Source organism: Dasypus novemcinctus, chromosome 23, assembly GCF_030445035.2.
Source record: "Dasypus novemcinctus isolate mDasNov1 chromosome 23, mDasNov1.1.hap2, whole genome shotgun sequence".
Taxonomy (NCBI): domain Eukaryota; kingdom Metazoa; phylum Chordata; class Mammalia; order Cingulata; family Dasypodidae; genus Dasypus; species Dasypus novemcinctus.
This window is the reverse complement of record NC_080695.1, coordinates 72,557,777-72,576,049: the sequence shown is the minus strand read 5'-3', so window position 1 is coordinate 72,576,049 and position 18,273 is coordinate 72,557,777. Positions and strand designations below refer to the sequence as shown.

The 18,273-nt window shown below is 72.1% G+C and overlaps 3 protein-coding genes across 5 annotated transcripts in view; 1 reads left to right on the top strand and 2 right to left on the bottom strand.

The window, feature by feature from the left end:
* Window positions 1-1,091: 1,091 nt before the first annotated feature.
* On the top strand, window positions 1,092-4,929 carry PERCC1 (proline and glutamate rich with coiled coil 1). The gene is made up of 2 exons (XM_058286245.2): window positions 1,092-1,579; window positions 3,061-4,929. Exon 2 carries the CDS (start codon window positions 3,093-3,095, stop codon window positions 3,897-3,899), a length of 807 nt encoding a protein of 268 aa, XP_058142228.1. The 5' UTR covers window positions 1,092-1,579; window positions 3,061-3,092; the 3' UTR covers window positions 3,900-4,929.
* On the bottom strand, window positions 4,686-13,228 carry CCDC154 (coiled-coil domain containing 154). Its single transcript, XM_058286244.1, has 18 exons — window positions 13,070-13,228; window positions 12,123-12,225; window positions 11,647-11,920; window positions 11,385-11,562; window positions 11,235-11,281; window positions 10,993-11,088; window positions 10,565-10,688; window positions 8,803-8,904; window positions 8,569-8,697; window positions 8,361-8,470; window positions 8,038-8,164; window positions 7,831-7,968; window positions 7,106-7,225; window positions 6,698-6,774; window positions 6,169-6,286; window positions 5,425-5,511; window positions 4,880-5,067; window positions 4,686-4,807 (listed from the first exon to the last, which is right to left on the bottom strand). Exons 1-18 carry the CDS (start codon window positions 13,226-13,228, stop codon window positions 4,702-4,704), a joined length of 2,283 nt encoding a protein of 760 aa, XP_058142227.1. The 3' UTR covers window positions 4,686-4,701.
* Window positions 13,229-13,568: 340 nt separating this feature from the next.
* CLCN7 (chloride voltage-gated channel 7) overlaps window positions 13,569-18,273 on the bottom strand; it is a 28,195-nt gene continuing 23,490 nt past the window's right edge. For all 3 annotated transcript variants that reach the window (XM_004449169.5, XM_071211457.1, XM_071211458.1), the window contains exons 17-25: window positions 17,995-18,164; window positions 17,425-17,476; window positions 17,226-17,353; window positions 17,060-17,145; window positions 16,808-16,937; window positions 16,332-16,391; window positions 16,071-16,247; window positions 15,916-15,996; window positions 13,569-15,681 (exon numbers count right to left, since the gene is read on the bottom strand). In XM_004449169.5, coding sequence (XP_004449226.2) covers window positions 15,595-15,681; window positions 15,916-15,996; window positions 16,071-16,247; window positions 16,332-16,391; window positions 16,808-16,937; window positions 17,060-17,145; window positions 17,226-17,353; window positions 17,425-17,476; window positions 17,995-18,164 — 971 coding nt within the window. In that variant the 3' untranslated portion in view covers window positions 13,569-15,594. The remainder of the gene's footprint in view (window positions 15,682-15,915; window positions 15,997-16,070; window positions 16,248-16,331; window positions 16,392-16,807; window positions 16,938-17,059; window positions 17,146-17,225; window positions 17,354-17,424; window positions 17,477-17,994; window positions 18,165-18,273) is intronic.

The window sequence follows — 18,273 nt, the reverse complement described above, 5'->3', positions numbered from 1 at the left end:
CACAGTGGCCGTACGCGGCCGACGTCCAGGTGCCCGCGGGGCCCGGCGGAGGCTGGGGGGCGCCCTGCCCCCGTCTCTCCTGCCTCCTGGAGCCGCCCGCTCTCCGGGCTCGGGGCCCCCTCCCCAGCCCCCGCCCCAGTCGGCTCGCCTCCTCCTCTGGGCTGACCCTCACCCACCCCTCCCTCACCCCCCCCCCCCCGCAGACGCGGGCCCCCCAAGGTCCTATGCTCGGTCTCCCCGGCCAAGGCCGCAGGTTCCAGGAATTGGGTAGGGATGCCTTCGGGGCCCCTCCTGCCGCCCAGGTAGCCCCCCGCCAGGCCCTCCATCCCGAGTCCCCACCTCCGCCTCCTCACCCAGCTCGGCTCCCCATCCCCCCCACCACCCTGGAGACCCCGAGGTGGGCCTGAGGCCCTGCTCCACCCCCCGCCCCAGGCCGCAGCCCCCCGTGGCCCCTGCCCACCCATCTGGGCCGCTTCTGCCCCTGCGGAACACAAACCCCAGAGTTCCCATCCATCCGTCCATCTGTCCATCCCAGCACAGCCCCTGCCCTGGCCGGAGCCCGGAACTTTCTACGCGGAGCAGCAAGAGGCACTGCTGCTGCCGCCCCCAGAAGGCTGCGGGGCCTCCTCGCCGCCCCGCCTGGCCCTGTCTGTGAAGGGGCTGAGGGGTGAAGGGCTGGCCCCTGCTCCCCTCCAGGGGCTGAGAAAGGACATCAGCCCCGGGCTGGGGGCGTCGATGGGGGAGTCCCAAGGCTGGGGGGACAAAACCCAGAATCTGGGGGCCTCGGGACCGTGACTGTGGGGCGCGGGGCCAGGCTGGGGGGCTTTCTCTGCTGCACGAGAGCCACGCGGTGCGACAGCGGCCAGGGCACTGGGGTCCCCCAGCCTGGGGCTGCTCCTTCAGGGTCTGGAGGGCGAGGTGGGGGCGTGGTCGCGTGCAGAAAGCACCAGCCGGCGGGGGGCCCCCAGGGGCTCTGGGGTGCTGCTGGTGTAGCCCCGGGACCGGCTGCAACCAGAGCAAGGCGGGGAGGCGATGTCTCAGCCCCGCCCAGGACGGACCTGCTGGGGCACAAGCCTGGGCCTGGGGCGGGAACAGCTGGGTGCCGGCTGGGTGCCGGGTGCCTGAGTGCCCTGCCCGGGTCCTCGCAGCGTCCCCCTGGCCAGCGCCTGCTCCCAGGCGCCCGGAGCGCCGTTTTCCCAGCACGCTGGAGAGGCAGGATGTCCTGTGGAGAAGGCTACTCCAGAAGTCAAAATCGCATGAAATTTGATTTTCCGCCTGTTTGGCGAGGCTGGGTGGGGGCCCGTGCGCTGTGTGATAAGGGCGCTGGGCCGAGGGCGCGGGCCAGCTGGGCCGGCGCAAACACTCCACGGTCCCCGGGCAGGCGGCGGCGTGGGCGGCCTATCTGTGGGGCCCCTCCGGCGCCCTGGTTGCCAGGTGCTAGAGCAAACGGGCGGTGTTTGTCCAGTCTGCGATTACAACGCCGCCAGCCAATATTTGCCAGCCCGGCCGGCCGCAGGGGCGGCTATAAATACCCGAATCCAGGTGAGGCGGCTGCCGAGGGAGCTGCGGCCTCAGCCAGGTGAGGAGGCTGGGCGGTGGGGGGCCAGGTAAGAGGGCGGTGGGGGCCAGGTAAGACGGCGGTGGGGGGACCAGGTAACAGGGCGATGGGGGACACCAGGAAACAGGGCAGTGGGGGGGCACCAGGTAACAGGGCGATGGGGGACACCAGGAAACAGGGCAGTGGGGGGGCACCAGGTAAGAAGGCGGTGGGGGGCACCAGGTAAATGGACGGGGCAGGGGGCTGGGCAGTTGCGGGGGCCCCAGGTACCAGGGCGGTGGGGGGCACCAGGTAACAGGGTGATGGGGAGACCCCAGGTAAGAAGTGGTGGGGGGGCCCCAGGTACCGGGGCGGTGGGGGGCACCAGGTAACTGGACGGGGCAGGGGCTGGGCGGTTGCGGGGCCCAGGTACCAGGGTGGGCAGGGCCCGCCGCGCCCTCGGGGCCCCGGGCTGCGCAGGGCGGCCACAGGGCCGGGTCTGGAGGAGGCAGCGTCCAGGCTCGGCCTCCCCCAGGGCCCGGCTCGGGCCACCGGATGTGGGGGAGGGGCAAGGCCCGGCCCACTTGGCCGCTGGCCCGAGGACAGCCCCCGCCGCCCCTCCTTGGCCCCCTCGGGCCTCAGGCCACACTCTTCCGTGCCCCCCCGACTCCACGGACCCCGAAGCTGCCGCCTCTGCCCCCCCACCGACAAGCGGGCGCCTGGAACGGGGCCTCCCGCTGGGGCTGGGTGCTCCTGACCCCCTCGCCCCTCGAGCTTCCCTGCGAGGCCGGAGCTCACGCACGCTGGGCGGGCGGCCCAGCTCCGGGCGCCCCGGGCACCTCGGGGCCAGGGCCCTCGCGGGACGGACTTGGCGGGCCCGGGGCTCCTCCCGGCCATGGCCCTCGCGGGCCCGGCGTCCAGGCGCAGGAGGACCCTCGAGGCCACAGCGAGTGCAGCCTGGGTGACGGCCCCCGCGCCCACTCGCACCCAACCCCCGGGCCCTTCCGCCTCCTCGCCTCTCCCGGCGGTCCCCCGACTGGGCAGGGCCAGGCCGCCTGTGCCTTCCCTCCCCACCGCCCGCAGCCCCGCTGCAGCCACCGGCCCCCGAGGCGCACCCGCTGCTCCTCCCCGAGGTCCTGCCCGTACCATGTCCCCACTCACCGCCCCCCTGCGAGACACGACAGCTCACCCCTCGTTCTCCCACAGGCCCGCCATGGGGCCGCCCTCAGCCTCTCTCCAAAACTGCCCCCTGCCCCGAGCTCGGCGTCTTCCTGAGGACATACAGAAGAGCACCCAAGCCCCCAGGCGGCCCGCCGGGTCCTGCAGGGCTGGGGGCTCCGGGGGACGGGGACTTGCCCACTCAGGGACAAGAGGCAATCCAGGGGGCCTTCCTGGAAGAGAGGGCATCTGATGGGCTCTGAGCCCAGGGGGCACAGACTGTCCCCCCAGGCGCGGGAGTCACGCGGTGGCCAGGCTTTGGCCGGACTGAGCACCCTCTCCCTCCTCACCTCCCCCCTGCCCAGACGGCCCTGCTGCCCCCGCCGCCAGCGAAGAGATGGCAGCCGGGGTGATCCGGAGCCGGTGCGACTTCCAGCTGCCCCCGCCCCTCCAGCAGCCCTTCCTGCTGGCAGCCCTGGAGCCCCCGGACACTTCCGAGGAGGAGGAGGAGGACGAGGATGACGAGCGGGAGCTGGAGCTGCAGGGAGAGGGTCTGGGGGGCCGCAGCCCGGGCCCCCAGAGCTCAGGCTGGGCCCCCGAGGCCACCACCCCGGGTCCCAGCGGGCCTGAGATGACGCTGCAGCTGCTGCGCTTCTCCGAGCTCATCAGCGGCGACATCCAGAGGTACTTTGGCCGCAAGGACAAGGGGCAGGACCCGGACGCCTGCGACGTCCACACGGCCGGCTGCCCGGCGGGCAGGACCGCCCGGGAGCTCTACTACGCCGACCTGGTGCGCGCGGCCCAGGGCGGGGCCCCCGCCGACGCCGACGCGTCCGCCCGCGGGCCCGGGTCACCCGAGGCGCAGACGTGCGGGCAGGGCGCCGGCGGGGCCGGGGGGCCGCCGCTGGGGCCCCTGGCCGAGCTCTTCGAGTACGGGCTGCGGCAGTACGCGGGGCCCGGGGCGGCGGCCGGCCGCAGGCTCAGGCTGGAGCGCAAGTACGGCCACCTGACCCCCATGGCGCAGAGGCGGCTGCCCGCGTCCTTCTGGAAGGAGCCGGACCCCGGCGCTCCGGGCCTGCTCCCGGGCCCGCCCGACTTCAGCGATCTGCTGGCCAACTGGACGGCGGAGGCCGGGCCCGAGCTGCAGGCGGACGGCGGCCCAGGCCCGGGCCCCGACTCGGGCGGCCCGGCCTTGCAGGCCTAGCGGAGGCGCCGGGCTGCGGGGTGCACCCGGGGGCGCCCTCACTCTGCCTCGTGCCCCCTGCGAAGAGCCCCCGAGTCCACTCTGGCCGGATGGACGCCCTGGTAGCTGGTTCCTGAGCCCGGCTGGCACGACCTGGGCCACGAAGCTGCCACCACCAAGGCCACGTGCCCGGGCACCAGACATGGCCTCCGCGGCCCTCGGCCCCACAGCACTGCCCGCTGGGCCCAGGAAGGGGGCATTTGGCCCTTCCTCTGCCCGACCGAACCCCTGAGCTTCGAGACCGGTGCCCACCCGCGCTCCCTGCAGACCCCTCCCCGCAGCACCACAGCAGGCCCGGGCCCGGGGACGAGCTGAGGGCTTCTCAGGGGAGGAAGAGGGGCGGCGCGCAAACAAGCCTGTTTACTCCAGGATTAGCGCTGCCAAAGCCCCCTCCCCTGCCCGGTCGGCTCGGGGTTTAAAGGGCACAGCTGGCGGCCAGCTCAGGGCTCAGGGCGGGGGCCCTGAGTGGGTCACCCCACCCGCCCGCCTGTAGCCTCCCGGTCTGCCCCACATGGGCGGCCTCATCACGTGGGTCTGGAGCTGCCGGGCTGGGGACTGGGGGCTCCCGGGGCTGCTGCGCCTGACGGCCTGGACCCCAACTGCCCCGCGAAGCCCCTCGCAGCCCTGTCCCGGATACTCCCGGCGGCGCAGGCGGCCTCAACGACCCGCCCCTCTGCAGCCCACGGCCCGCCCCCCGCAGCCCGGCCAGGAGCGGCGGTGGGAGCGCGGAGGCCGGCAGGACTCGAGCACAGATTCAGCGCGTTTATTTCGGGGACAGGGGCGGGGGCGGGGCCTGCAGCCGGGGACCCAGGCCGCGGGGCCTCTCCGGGGGCGCCAGGCCCATGAGCGCCGCCTTCCAGCGCAGCCACCTGCCGGGACACGGCGCTCAGCCCGCGGGCCCCGGGCCGCCCGCGCCCGCCCGGGGGTCCTGCGGCGCCCACCTGGCGGCCTGGTACACGCCCCAGCGGTTCACCGGCAGCTCCTCGCCGGGGGCCACGTCCTTGACGAAGAAGCGCTGCCGCACCAGGGCCAGGAGCACCCGCCGGCCGCCCGGCGTCAGCGCCCAGGGGCCCTCCTCGCTCCACAGCCGCAGCGTGCTCTCCCGCAGCGAGGCCATCTCCTCCTCCCGCTGCGGGGAGCCAGGCGGCGTGGCGTGCCGGGGCCGGGGGCGGGGATGGGGCGTGGCGTGGCGGGGCCAGGGGCTGGGGGCGGGGCCAGGGGCTGGGGGCGGGGATGGGGCGTGGCGGGGCGGGGCCAGGGGCTGGGGGGGGATGGGGCGGGGCGGGGCGGGGCCGGGCCGCACCCAGGCTTGAGCTCCTCTCTCACCCAGGGCCAGGGGTCCTGATCTGAAGGCCAGTGTCCCCGCTGCGCAGCAGCTCGCCGGGCACGCAGGCAGACGGACAGACAGATGGACAGACAGGCACCGCGAACCCTCCCTGTGGGCCAGTGGGAGGCTTGGGGGCACAGCGGAGGGGCTCCTGCTCACCTGCCTGGTTTCCGTATTAAACTTGAGGTTCTGGATGGTTTTGTTGTCCTGGATGCTGTTTTCCAGCTTCATCAGCTGGTTCTGAAACTGAAGAGCTGGGCATGGGGCCCCCCAGGGCAGGGCACGGCCCCCACAGACCCCCCAGGGCAGGGCGTCGCCCCCAAGGCCCCTCAGGGCAGGGCATGGCCCCCACGCCCCCCCCCCCAGGGCAGGGCACAGAACCCCAGGGCAGGGCATGGCCTCCAAGGACCCCCAGGGCAGGGCACAGACCCCCAGGACAGGGCATGGCCCCCATGGATCCCCCCAGGGCAGGGCATGGCCCCCATAGGCCCCCCAGGGCAGGGTCAGCAGCCCCCCAGGACAGGGCATGGCCTCCAAGGACCCCCAGGGCAGGGCACGGCCCCCCAGGGCAGTGTCAGCGGTCCCCTCAGGGCTCAGCTCTGGAACCCAGGCCTTGGTCCAGCCAGGTGCCCCTGGCAAATTCCTCAGCGCCGCTTGGCTGCCCACTCCCAGCCCCATGTCGCCCGAGTGCGGGTGGGGCTGGGAAGGCACCCCCAGCGTGGCCGCCGGCAGGGACTCAACTCCTTCCCTTATAAGGGCTGCACCGCAGTTTTGTGGGGACCCCAGACACGGACTGGGGAGCACCCCTGGGCCAGCTGTCCTGGGTCAGAGCCCCCTGGGGACACCTCTGCCCGGGGGAGGGCCCCGCGGGGGGCGCCCGCCCTGCCCCCTGCCCCCGCCTACCGTGGTCAGTTTGCCCTGGATCTCGGCCACCTTCCGGCTAGGGTTGTCCTCCTTGAGGTGCTGCATGGACGCCAGCAGCACCGCCAGCTCCTGCCGCACCGCCTCGACCGCAAACTCCCTGCGGCTCAGAAGGCCCGAGGCAGCCCGGGGCCCCGGGGTCAGCCGCACTGCCCGGTCCAGGCGGCGCGAGGCGGGGGTGGCCCAGAGCGGGTGGAGCCGCCAGGGTCCGGTGCAGTGCCCGCCACTGCGGAGCGCTGGGCCGCAGCCCGCCGGTGGGCCCTGCAGCTGCCCCGGCCCCCACAGGGCCCCAGGAGAGGGGAGGCTCTGGGGGGAGGCTGTGGGAGGGCTGGGAGTGGACAGGGTGCCGAGGGCCTTCAGGAGCGCCCCCAGCTCAGCAGTGGCAGCTCGGGCCCTTCCACTCCAGCATGGACGGAGCCAGGCCCCCCGAGGCCCTGGGTCAGCACACGGCCACCCCAGCGAGGCTGGCCTCTGGGTGGGGGTCCAGAGCCCTGGGCAGTGTGGCCCTCACCTGGCTTTGCCCTCGGCTGAGATCTTCAGGTCTGAGTCGCTCTTGTGCAGGACACACTTATCGGAGATGCTCTCGATCTTAACAGGGACGAGGGCGGGTGGGCAGATGGCGGGGGACTGGGGGGAGGGCGGGCGGGGGGCTGGGGAGGGAGGGTGGGGGACGGAAGGGAGGGGAGAGCGGGGGGCTGGAGGCTGGGGAGGGAAGGGAGGGCGGAGGGATTGGGAAGGGGGTGGGGCAGGGATACTGGGGAGGGAAGGGGTTGGCAGGACAGGGGGCCTGGGGAGGGTGGGGGGGAAGGGTGGGGGGATGGGCAGGGGTGGATGGGGAGGGGAGGGGTGGATGGGGAGGGCGGGGCAGGGAGCTGGGGAGGGAGGGCAGAGGCACCCCGGCCATGTCCCGTGCACTCACCTGCCTGGGCAGGCTGTCCACCCTCTCGCGCACATCCCTCAGGTGCGCCTCGGCCTCCTTCTGCCACCGCGCCAAGTCCTCCAGGGACCTCCTCTCGGCGCCTTCCCATTCGTTCTTCACCTGGGACCCGGACACCCCCGTGAGGGGCCGCTGCCCGGAGGGAGGACAGACGGGGCCCACGCGGGGCAGGGGGCGGGCTGCCCGGGAGGTGGCTGCGCCCCCCGCCTCGCTCCAGCCCCCCCCAGCCGCAGGACGGGGGCGCCACACGCAAGTGCGGAAACAAGCCCCGTGTCCACTGGCGGCGGGGCAGGTGAAAGAGGGTGGCCCAGCCTGGCGCTCAGCTCGGTGGGCTGGAGCCTGTCGGGCGGGGGGACGCTAGCTGGACACCAAAGGACAGACACTGTGGGACCCCCGCGAGAGACCTAGATGCAGATTCATAGCGGCACGTGGGACGGGGAGGCCACGGGGGTCGGGCCCTGTTTGGGGCCATGGAAACGATTCAGTGACACGTGCGAGTGCTGCTAGTGGCACAGCCACACGCCTGACACGGGCACCAGGCACCCCGCCCCGCCCGGCACCGCAACGACTTCTTATTAAAGAAAGAGCTGGGGTGGGGGGGCACCTCGGAGTGGCCTGAGGGTCCGGCATCAGCCACGTGCCGCACACAGGGGCCCCTGGGCCTGTGCCGCCCGTGGGTGGGGGGCTGGGCGGGGGCGTAGGCCCACCTCCGCCAGCCGCAGGCCCAGGGTCTGCTCGTGCAGGTCCAGCTTCCAGGTGAGCGCCAGGAGGTGCTGGCTCAGGTCCTTCACCTGCCCGCCCAGCTCGGCCACGGACACCTCCAGCGCCCGGCTCTTCTCTCGGAGCTGTGGGGGGAGGGCGGTGGGTGCGGGGCGCCCATAAGGACCCCCCCCGCAGCGCCCCGCTGCGCTCACCAGGGCCAGCGCGCCCTGCGTCTCCCGCTGGGCCAGCTCGCCCGCCGCCCGCGCGGCCTCCAGGCTCTCCTGCAGGTAGCCGGCCAGCTCGCCCGCCGGGCTCTTGTCCGCGCCGTCCTGGGCGTCGCTGGGGACGGGACCGCCGAGCTGTCCCTCAGCGGGGCCACGGCGTCCAGCCTCTGCCCCAGGCTGAGTTCCCCGGGGGCGCTGGCTGGGCTGGGAAATGCACGCCCCCTCCCCGGGAGGTGCCGGGTACCCAATCGGGTGCGCTCCGAGAGCCGAGCCCCCCTCCACCCACTCCTGGGGGCCCCGCCCGCACCCACCGGGCCTGCAGGACGCGGTTCAGCGACACCTGGTTCTGTCGCACGAACTTGGTCAGCTGCCCGACGGCCTGGTCCAGGCCCCGGCACTGCTCCAGCACGTGGGACTCTTCCTGCTGCGGGCGCAGCCGCCTGAGACCCCGGCCCACCCCGGCCCCCGCAGCCCGCCCCGGCCCCCCACCCCCACCCCCACCCCCGGCGGCCCACTGACCTCCCGCTGCCCCTGCAGGGCCCGCGCGCGCTCCTCGTTCAGCTCCTGGATGCGCCGCCACCTGCTCTCCAGCTCCTCCCACAGGCTGCTCTCCGCCTTGGCCCGGCTGCTCTCCGAGGCCTTCATTTTCTGCTGGGTGGCGTCCCGCCGGTGTGAGCCGCCCGGCCCCGCTGCCCCCGCCGCCCCCCCCCGCCCGGCCCCACCACCCCCGCCGCCCTGCCCCGGCCCGCCCACCTTCTCGATGGCCAGGAAGCTCTTCTGCAGGAAGCTGCACAGCTTGGCCTCCCTCTTGAGGAAGCGCAAGCTCATCTCCTCACCGAGCTGGGCCACCTGGACCTGGGGGGCCGTGGCATCACTGGGGGCCCTACCCCGGGGTGACCGTCCCCAGGCCGAGCAGAGAGCTCGGCCTGCACCCCCTACCTGGCTGCCAAGGAGCCCACCGCTGGGTGCATCGCTAGGGCCTGTGGGCGCCCGCCCCCGCCATCTCCCAGCCCGCCGCCGCCCCGGGGCTGTGAGCACCGAACAGACCCTCCACCGGGGAGGGGCGGGGAGAGGAGGCCCAGGCCGCCCTCGCCCAGCCCTGGTGGCCACCTGCCCTCGCTGTGCCCTGGACCCCCGGGGACTCCCCGCCCCAAAGAGGGACCCCGGGGCAGGGGTCGGCAAACTCGGGGCAGAGCCAGTGCGTCAACCCGGAAGCCGCCGTGGCCCCAAAGACACTTAATTCACAAGGCAGCCGGCAGGGGCCCACCGGCCACCGTCCATCCCAGGCTCAGAGGACGCCCGGGGTGCCTGTCAAGGACCCCCCGGCCACGTCCCTGGAGCTCCCCCAGGCAGGAGGCCAGGCTGGGCCCCGCTGGGGCCGGGACTCCAATCCCCCAAGGGGCAGCGGGGGCCGTGCCACCGGTTCCGGGCAGCGGAAGCACCCGGGCAGCCGCGGGGAGCGCGGCCGCTGCAGGCCGCCGTCTCTATTTGCATAGCTTGGAGGCAAGCTGCAGGGGTGGCGCCCGCCCACCCCGCCGCCCCCCACAGCAGGGCTCCCCCCAAGGGTGGCGGGCGGAGGGACCTGCGCCTGCCAGGGCCCCAGGAGGATGTGCCCTCAGGAAGTAATTCCGTCTCTACGGTTTCGGGCAGTGGGAAGAGGACGGGGCCGGGGCTCAGGGATGCGGCTTCCGCTCCGCTGGTTGCCCGGGAGGGGAGCGGGAGGGGAGCGGGAGGGCCGCGGCCGCGGGGAGGCTGGCAGCGCCGCAGACCCTTCTGCGTGGAGGGGCCCAGACCTGCGCAGCCCGAGAGGGTAGCTGCTGGCCGCACGGGGCGACTGGGCATTCCGAGTGTGGTGCGGCCAGCGGGGGAGAGATGATGGAGCTGGGGCCAGGGGCTCCGGGATGGGGCAGTGCAGGGCTCGGGCACACCCAGGTCCAGGCGAGTGGACAGGGCCAAAGAACTCAGTGGCGGTGGGGTGCCGAGGGGACGGGTGGGGACAGAGTCCCTTCCTGACCTTCACCAGGCACTCAGCTTGCTGCCTGCGCTGGGCTCCGCCACCCCCCACTGTCCATTTGGGGGCTCGGCCCCCCACCCCCGCTGCCCACCACGAGTGGGGTCTCCCAGCACCTGCTGCCCACTGGGGGCTTGGTCCTCCACCCCCACTGCCCACCACGGGCTCGGCCCCCCACCCCCGCCACCTGCTCAGGCCTGGCCCCTCACCCCTGTTGCCCACCATGGGCTCAGCCCCTCACCCCCACTACCCATTTGGGGCTCAGTCCCCCACCCCCACTGCCAACCATGGGCTCAGCCCCTCACCCCCACTACCCGCTTGGGGCTCGGTCCCCCACCCCCACTGCCCGCCATGGACTTGGCTCCTCACCCCCGCTGCCCACTTGGGCCTGGCCCCCCACCCCCGCTGCCCACCATGGACTTGGCTCCCCACCCCCGCTGCCCCCTTGGGCCTGGCCCCCCACCCCCGCTGCCCACCATGGGCTCGGCCCCCCCGCCCCCACACCTGCATCTTGGCCACCTCGTGGTCCACCCTCTGGCTGGCGTCCTCCTGGCTCTTCTGCAGGGCGCTGCAGGCCGCCTCCCGGGCCTGCGCCTCCTGCTTCAGCTGCCCCATCACCTTGGTCAACCTGGGGCCAAGGCAGGGGTCAGCCCCTCCGGCCGCAGAGGGCCCGGCTGGGAGCTGCAGGGGAGGCTGCCGGGTTCTTCTCAGGCTGGACCATGCCCGGCCGTGGCAGGAGGAACCTGCCCGCCCCCTCCCGTGTCCACGCCTGCTGGGGGTAGGTGGCAGGTGGGAAGTGACCGGGAGGGGGCAGGGACTCCAGGCTCAGCTCTCCTTTCTGCAGTGGGTCCACGGTGAGCCCGAGACCCTCCTGGCCTCCCGGCAGCTGGCCTCCTAGGGCAGGTGGGGGCTGCAGGGACCCAGGGGCCCACCTGACGTCCACCTCCTGGCCAGTGCTCCTGCGCTCGGAGTCCTGCAGCGCCTGCTTCCTCCGGATCTGGGTCAGGGCCTCGCGGACCTCCACCAGCCTGGGACAGAGTCCCCCTCAGGCGCCGGCCCGGCCCCTTCTGACCCCCTGCCCCGAGGCGGACATGAGCTGCTTGCACGAGCAGAACACCGAATGGGGAGGGGGCAGGAAAACGTGGGCGCCAGCCGCTGTGCCCGCGGCAGGTACCTTCTGTCCAGGGCCTGGATCTGGTTCTGGCTCGGGCTGCTGGCCAGCTGCAAGCAGGAGGGCGAGTGGTACCTGTGTGGCCCTCAGGGCTGGCCTGGCCTGGCTGTGGGGGTGCGGGGCAGGGCAAGCCGGGCTCAGGGGACGGCTCACCTCGCAAGCGTCCCTCTCGGGGGCACGGGCGGCCTGCTGCAGCCGCCGCAGCTCCGCGTCCTGCGCCTGCACCTGCGCCCGCACCTGCAGCAGCTCCTGCAGCAGGCTGAGCATGGCCCGCTCGCAGCGGTCCTCGTGGCCACGGAGACAGGCCACCTCGGCCTGCAGGTCAGCCACCCTGGCCGGGCGAGAGGCAGGGCCGAGTGGTGTGGTGCCAGTGAGGCCCCTGCCCGGCCACCCGCCCTGCGCCCATGGTGCTCACCACTGCTCCAGCTGCTTCCAGCGCCCAGGGGTGTCCTGCTCGGGGATGGAGGCGGAGGAGGCCAGGCGGCTGGACTCATAGCGCTCCGAGAGCCCCTCTGGACTAGGGGACACCGGGCTGGCAAGGCCCTCGGCCAGGAGCAGCCCCAGGTCCTCCAGGGTGGCAGTGCTGGGCCGGGAGGCGGGGGGCACGCCCCAGGACAAGCTGCTGGCGTCTGCCAGCTCTGCGGCCAGCGGGCGAGCACGGGACCCCCGACGGCCGCCCGCGGGTGGAGCTGGCGACAACAGCAGCCGGGCTCAGAGCCTGCACCGGCAGCCCGACGCTGCCCGTGCCCCGCGGCCCGCCTGTGACCCAGCCCTGGGGGACGGGCGCAGGCTGGAGGGCCGGGCGGGGGGCACTGGGGTTGGACAACGCGCCGGCCATGTGCACCCAGCACGCCCTCCCCTTAGCCCGGTCCCACACAGTCTGGGACCCACCTGACACAGCCTCCCCAGTGGCCCCTGCAGTGGCTTTGCCCCCACCAGAAGGCCCTGGGGCTGCCCAGAGCCAGGTGCCCAGGCCAGGCCGGTTGGGGAGTGGCTGGGGGAAGGGAGGGCAGTCAGGGCCCAGAGGGCTCCAGGGCCTTGGGGTGTGGGGGTCCCTAGGGGTCCCTGGGGCGTGGGGGCCCGGGAAGTGGGGGGGCAGGGACCTCGTGGGAATGGGCGGTAACATCATGCCTTCTATTCTTGCCTCCTTCCCAGAGAATACCGAGGCAGGCAGGCGAGCTGGGCAGTGGAGGCTCTTCTGGAACTTTCCTTTCCTTGCCAGAACCTTGTGACTTCACGGCCCAACTGCCAACGGAACTTAAGCCCTCCTGTTCCTGCAAGCCCTCCCCAACTGCCCATTTCTGGAAGGGTCCGAGGGGGCACCATGCCCCTGGGGGGGCGGGCAGAGGTGCAACAGGCCAAGTGCTTCGCCAGCCCCCAGCTGCGGACGCTCTGCCGGAGAGGCTGGGAGAGCCTGGTGGCCCAGGGCCAGGACAGACTGACAGCCAATAAGTGGGAACCCTGAGGGGTGGCACCGTCCTCGACTCTGAGAAAGTGACCCGTGGATGCGTTCAGTGGCCCCGCTTAGCCAACCCGGTACATCCAAAACGCCACCCTTTTAACGCGAACCAACACAAGTGGTTGATCCTTCTCAGTCGTTTTCTGAACCAGGTCTGGACTCCCAGTGCGTCCTGGTTCAGGCCAGCACACGTCCAGCCTCCCTGGGGAGCTCCTCGGCCCGGGCACCCATGCCCCTCCCCAGGCCAGCTCAGGAGACCCTCTGCCCTGCCCAGGTCCAGACCACCACCCACTGCCACTCAGGCCCCCCAGCCGAGGGGAGCGCCGTCCAAAGCCGCCTGGGAGCAGGGCCTGCCCCACGGCTGCACGTGGTCACTTGCGAGGCGCTGAGGGGAGACGCGCAGCTCCTGCGCTGAGGGGTGCCAGCCCGAGGCTACAGACCCTGACTCCCCTGGGGAGAGCTTGAGGCGAGAAGCGGCGGCCAAGATGGCCGGCAGGGCCACGCAGATGACCCCCCGGGCACAGGGCATGGCCACCATGCCGTGCCCGCTGCGAGTGTCCAAGGACGGCAGGCTTCTCCCAGGGCTGGCGGTCAGGCCAAGGTGCCAACCCGCAGGTCATGTGCCCAGTTGTCTGGCCAAGGAAGCGCAGGGCTAGCTGTGACACAGGGACATGGGTGGACTTGTCACCAGTGAGCTCACCGCACAGGCTGAATACAGCTCCACTGACCAGGGAGATAGCCGTCAGCAGCGAGCCTCGCTTTAACCAATCAGCTGGGTGCCTCGAAAGGGGAAGTGACTCCAGCCCTCAGAGGGAATTCCCCAGCTCGTCTCTGGACAGCCAAGGTCTCCCGGAAATTCATCAATGACACTCATTGCATTTAAAAAAAATTAAACGTTTCTTTATTTCTCTCCCCACCTCACTGTCTGCTCTGTCCATTCGCTGTGTTCTTGTGTCTGCTGGTCTTCTCTTTAGCCAGCACCAGAACTGATCCTGAGGCCGACCCGAGTGGGAGGTGCCACCTCAGCTCCCTGGTCTGATGCATCTTATTGTCTCTCCTCCGTGTGTCTTTGCTACGTCATCTTGCTACGCCAGCTCTCCACTCGGGCCAGCCCACTGTGCGTGCCAGCACTCCACATGGGCCAGCTTGCCTTCACCAGGAGGCCCCAGGAATCGAACCCCGGACCTCCCATATGGTAGACGAGAGCCCAGTGCTTGAGCCGCAGCTGCTTCCCTTGCTTGGACTTCCGTCAGGGCCCGCTGGCCGCCTCCTGTGGAACCTGCACGGCCACGAGGGAATGTGCTTGTACTGATGATCTCCTCTGCTGGTTGTTTCTCTGGAGAACCCTAACACAGGGCCTTCAGGGCCACCTCCTAGGGCACCCCCTGCCTGCACCTGAGGCCCCGGAGGCTCACAGGGTGCCAGCCCAGGACCCCACCTCACCACCCCGCACAGGGCCCCATCTCAGAGCCCACCACAGGCCCAAGGCCACCTGGACGGGCAGGCACCACGCCAGCACAGGCTCAGGGCAAGGCCTTTATTTGTTACTGCCGAGCCCACTGGCCCTCACGGAGGGCCAGAGGGTGCAGAGTCACCACCAGGGAGGGCCATGGAGGAGGAGACAGCCACACTCCCTCGACAGGAGGTAAAAACCACGGGGCAGCCCTTGTACGAACCGACTCGAGGCACCTGTGTCGCGTGGCGCGGAGCTGCGCCTGTGGGCACGGCGCAGTCTAAAGAGGGTCGCTGTGGGAAAGGGCTTGGGAACCAGTCCAGGTCCCGGCGTCTCCCCCATGGGGGGGCAGGGGGCCCAGAGGTGGCGCGGGTGGGGGCCAGCCTGGGTGGGGCTCTCGGCCTCCGGTGCAGCGCTCTCTGGCTCCTGCACCTCGGGGGCCACCTGGAGCACCCCCGCCCCAGAACGTGGCCCGCTGGGGGCCCCATGGCGGCGGCCACAGGCAAGAAGCCACTGTGGCTGGGACCGATGGACTCTGTGCTGAGACGCTCCGCCTGCCGGCCCCGGGGCTGACCCCTGCCGTCTGCTCACCCAGTCTGCTCACCCAGCTCGGCCGCGCCCAGGACCTCCGCCCCACGGAGCTCGGGTGCTGCTGGGGTGTATCTTGGAACTTGTGCTGGTGGGCCGGGGAAGGGAAAGCTCAGTGTGCCATGCCCAGAGACGTGGCCTCTGCCTCCCAACAGCGTGGGTGTGAGCGGGACCAGCAGGGCCTCACGGGACCTCTTGCTGGGCTGGCTCTGCAGAAGCAGCCACGACGTGCAACTGAGCCGCCCGGGGCCGCAGGTCCGAGCAGCAGCCTGGGGCCAGGGCGCAGCGGGCCAGGTGCAGTCCATCAGGTCCAGCGCTCGGAAGGCGCTGGGAGCCCAGCAGGGCAGCCGGCTTCTCCTTGAACTGCCCCGGCAGCTGCTCCCCCGGCCACCCTCACACCCTCACCCTGAAAGTCCAGCTGGGACCGCGCCCAGGCCAGGTCCCTTCTTGGCTACGAGAACGGGCCAGAGTGTCAGCCTGGTGGATACAAAACGGGCTGGGGGAGCGGGCATAGCCCAGGGGTTGAGTGCCTGCTTCCCACGTACGATGTCCCAGGTTCGATCCCTGGTGCCTCCTAAAAGAGGGCCGGGGGGGCCCGGGCAGGGTGCCTGGGGAGAGCACCCAAAAGTGCTCGAGACTCAGCCCCTGGCTGGCTCTCGGGTGACCACAGGCAGGGAGAAAGTCAGCTGCCGCCGGCCTGGACCTCTTCAAGTACAGCAAGGAGGAGAGTCCCAGGGTCCGAGACGGGAGCGCCAAGGGTGGAGACAAATGAGCGGAAGTGTCACTCAATGCCCTCGCCCGCCACGGCGTGAGGGCCGGGCCTGGCCGCAGTTCGCAGGAGGACGAGGAGAGGCGGCAGGGCCTCAGGTCTGGGCCAGCGAGAGCTCTTCCAGACCGCCCTTGCCCAGCCGGTACCGTGCAAGGTCCTTCCTGGTCACCAGCCCGACCACCTGTGGGGGCAGAGCCCATCACCACCACTGCACAGCCGCCCCGGGAAGACCCTCGCCCCGCATGCATGGGGGCTCAGGTGCCCCGTGCACAGGCGGTGCTCAAGGCTGCAGGTGCAGGAACAGGCCGTGCAGGACGCGCCCCTTACCTGGCCGAGGCCCCTTCCACTCACCTGGCTGCAGCCCCCACTCACCTGGCCGCGGTCCCCCGCCCGCTCACCTGGCCCGCCCACTCACCTGGTTGCGGTTGTCCACCACCACCAGGTGCCGCAGGCCCAGGGCCCGGAACAGCTTGAACACCCTCGGCAGGGACGCCTCCTGCGGGCGGGCCCAGGACAGGCTCAGCGCCCCGCCCCCGCTGGCCCGGCCCCGCCGCCCCAACCGAGGCCCACCTGGGGGACCGTGTAGGGCGAGGGGTTCATGAACTCGGACAGGTCCACGCTGCACTCGCGCTCGTCCTGGGACACGTGGATGGACTGGATCGGGGGGAAGCGCGGGTAGGCGTCGCGGAAGTCCTTGAGCTTCAGCCGCCGCTGCGCCAGGCCCAGGCGCGAGCGCTCCACGAACACCTGCGGGCAGAGGCGTGTCCAGCGCCGGCCCCCCGCTCCCACCCCAGCGCAGCCCCCCCGCAGGCCCCGGCCAGCGCAGGTTACCTTGTGCTTCAGGAGCACGATGAGCTGGGAGCGCAGGATCAGGCCCTGGAGCTGCGGGGGCTGCAAGAGAGCCGACGCGGTGGCACCGCGGGCGCCAACCAGCCTGGGCCCCCGGCCAGGTACCCGACCCCCGGGCTCCCGGCGCCCGACCCCTTTGTGCTTGCTCGCCCCGGCCCCAGCAAGGAGCAGCCACAGCGACAGGGCTCGGGGAGGCTGGAGCGCTGGCGGGGAAGAGGGGCCGCTGCCTGGCCCGGTCCACCCCCGACCAGCCAGGGCCGGGGCCAGCAGCATGTCCAGGGTCGCGAGGACCCCTGGCCCCCCGGCAGCTTGGGTGTCCAGGCGGCGGGCCGCTTCCTCTGACGCTGTGGCGCCACCACGTCCCAATCCACTAAGCCCCGCCCCCCCAGCTCCCTCGACAGGGCGCCCGCGTCCTTCCCATGCGCCTGGGGGCAACCGGCCACCCCCAGACCCTGTACCTGGGCGTCGTCTGAAGCCTCCACGACCGGGAAGCCATTGTGATTGGACGCTGTGTCACTAAGGACGTCCACGATGACGCCCACCTTCTCGCGCCTCCTCAGGCAGGTAACGGGAGTGCTCATCACCTCCCTGGAAGGAGCGTGGGCGTCGGGAGGGGGCCGCACGGTCGAAGGTCTCCCCCCAGCCAAGGCTCAGAGGGCAGGGAGCTGGGGCGCAGACGGGCCCGGCGTGGGCCCCAGGCGGCGCGGTACCTGGCGGTGAGCGAGTGCGAGGTGACGGGGGCCTCCCAGTGCAGGAAGGGCACGCTCTGCAGCTGGATGTGCATGTCGTACAGGCCCTGGGGAGAGCGCGGGGTCACGCGCGGGAAGGGCGTGGCCCGCCCCGCCCCAGAGCCGCAGCCCCGCCCTGCCCACGCACCTCGATGAAGACGTCACCGACGATCTTGGCCGTCATCAGGACCAGCATGATGGGGAAGCCGTAGGTCACGCTGCTGGTGGCCTCCATCATGATGACCGTCAGGCTCAGCGTCATGCGCACGATGCCGCCTGCAGGGGCGTCTGTGCTGGGGCCAGGCCTACACCCCCTCCCGCCCCGCCCCCCGGCAGCCGCGACTTACCGAGCTGGGCGGCGGCTCCCATCAGCGCGTACTTGCCGGGGTCAGCCCAGACCTGCAGGCGACACCGGGCAGGTTGAGCGCGGGGCGCAGCGCCGCAGTGCCCAGGGACAGGGGCCTCCAGGGGGGATGAGGACGCTCTGGAGGATGAGGATGCTCTGGGGGACGAGGAGGCTCTGGGGGGATGAGGACGCTCTGGGGGGATGAGGACGCTCTGGGGGATGAGGACGCTCTGGCCCCGAGCCCCGCCGAGCCGCACGCTTTAGAAGGGCGGGTCTCACGGCACGGGTCTCACGTCCCGGTCAGGAAAGGCCAGGAGAACGTTGGCGGGCAGCCCCAGCGCCGCACGGCCCGGGCCTGGATGGGTGGACGGCGGGAGGGCCCGTGTCCACAGGCCACGAGGGAAATGTGGGAGGGAGGGAAGCGTCCGGCGCACAGGGCTGGGCCCCGGGCCCCCACGCGCGCCCGCACCCGCCCTGCCAGGGCTCACGGCCTCCTCTCCCTCCCTGCGGTTGAACTCAGGGGACCCTCCCTGTGGGGCCCACGGGCAGCGGCCCCCGCCCACGCGCTCACCGCGGCCCCCGTGAGGTAGGACAAGGAGATGCCGAAGAGCCGGCCCCAGGCCGCCCCGATGAGCAGGGAGGGGATGAAGACGCCGGCCGACACGGTCAGCCCGTAGGTCCAGCAGGCCAGGAGGAAGTACGCCAGCGTGAAGAACCCCAGCGTCGCGGGGTTGTAGGAGCCTGCGGAGAGCGGCGCTGAGCCCCCACGGGCCCCCATGCCCAGGGGCCCACCCCCTCCATGGAGGACACGCCAGGAAGAGGAGACCACGGCCAGGGCGGCGGCTGACAG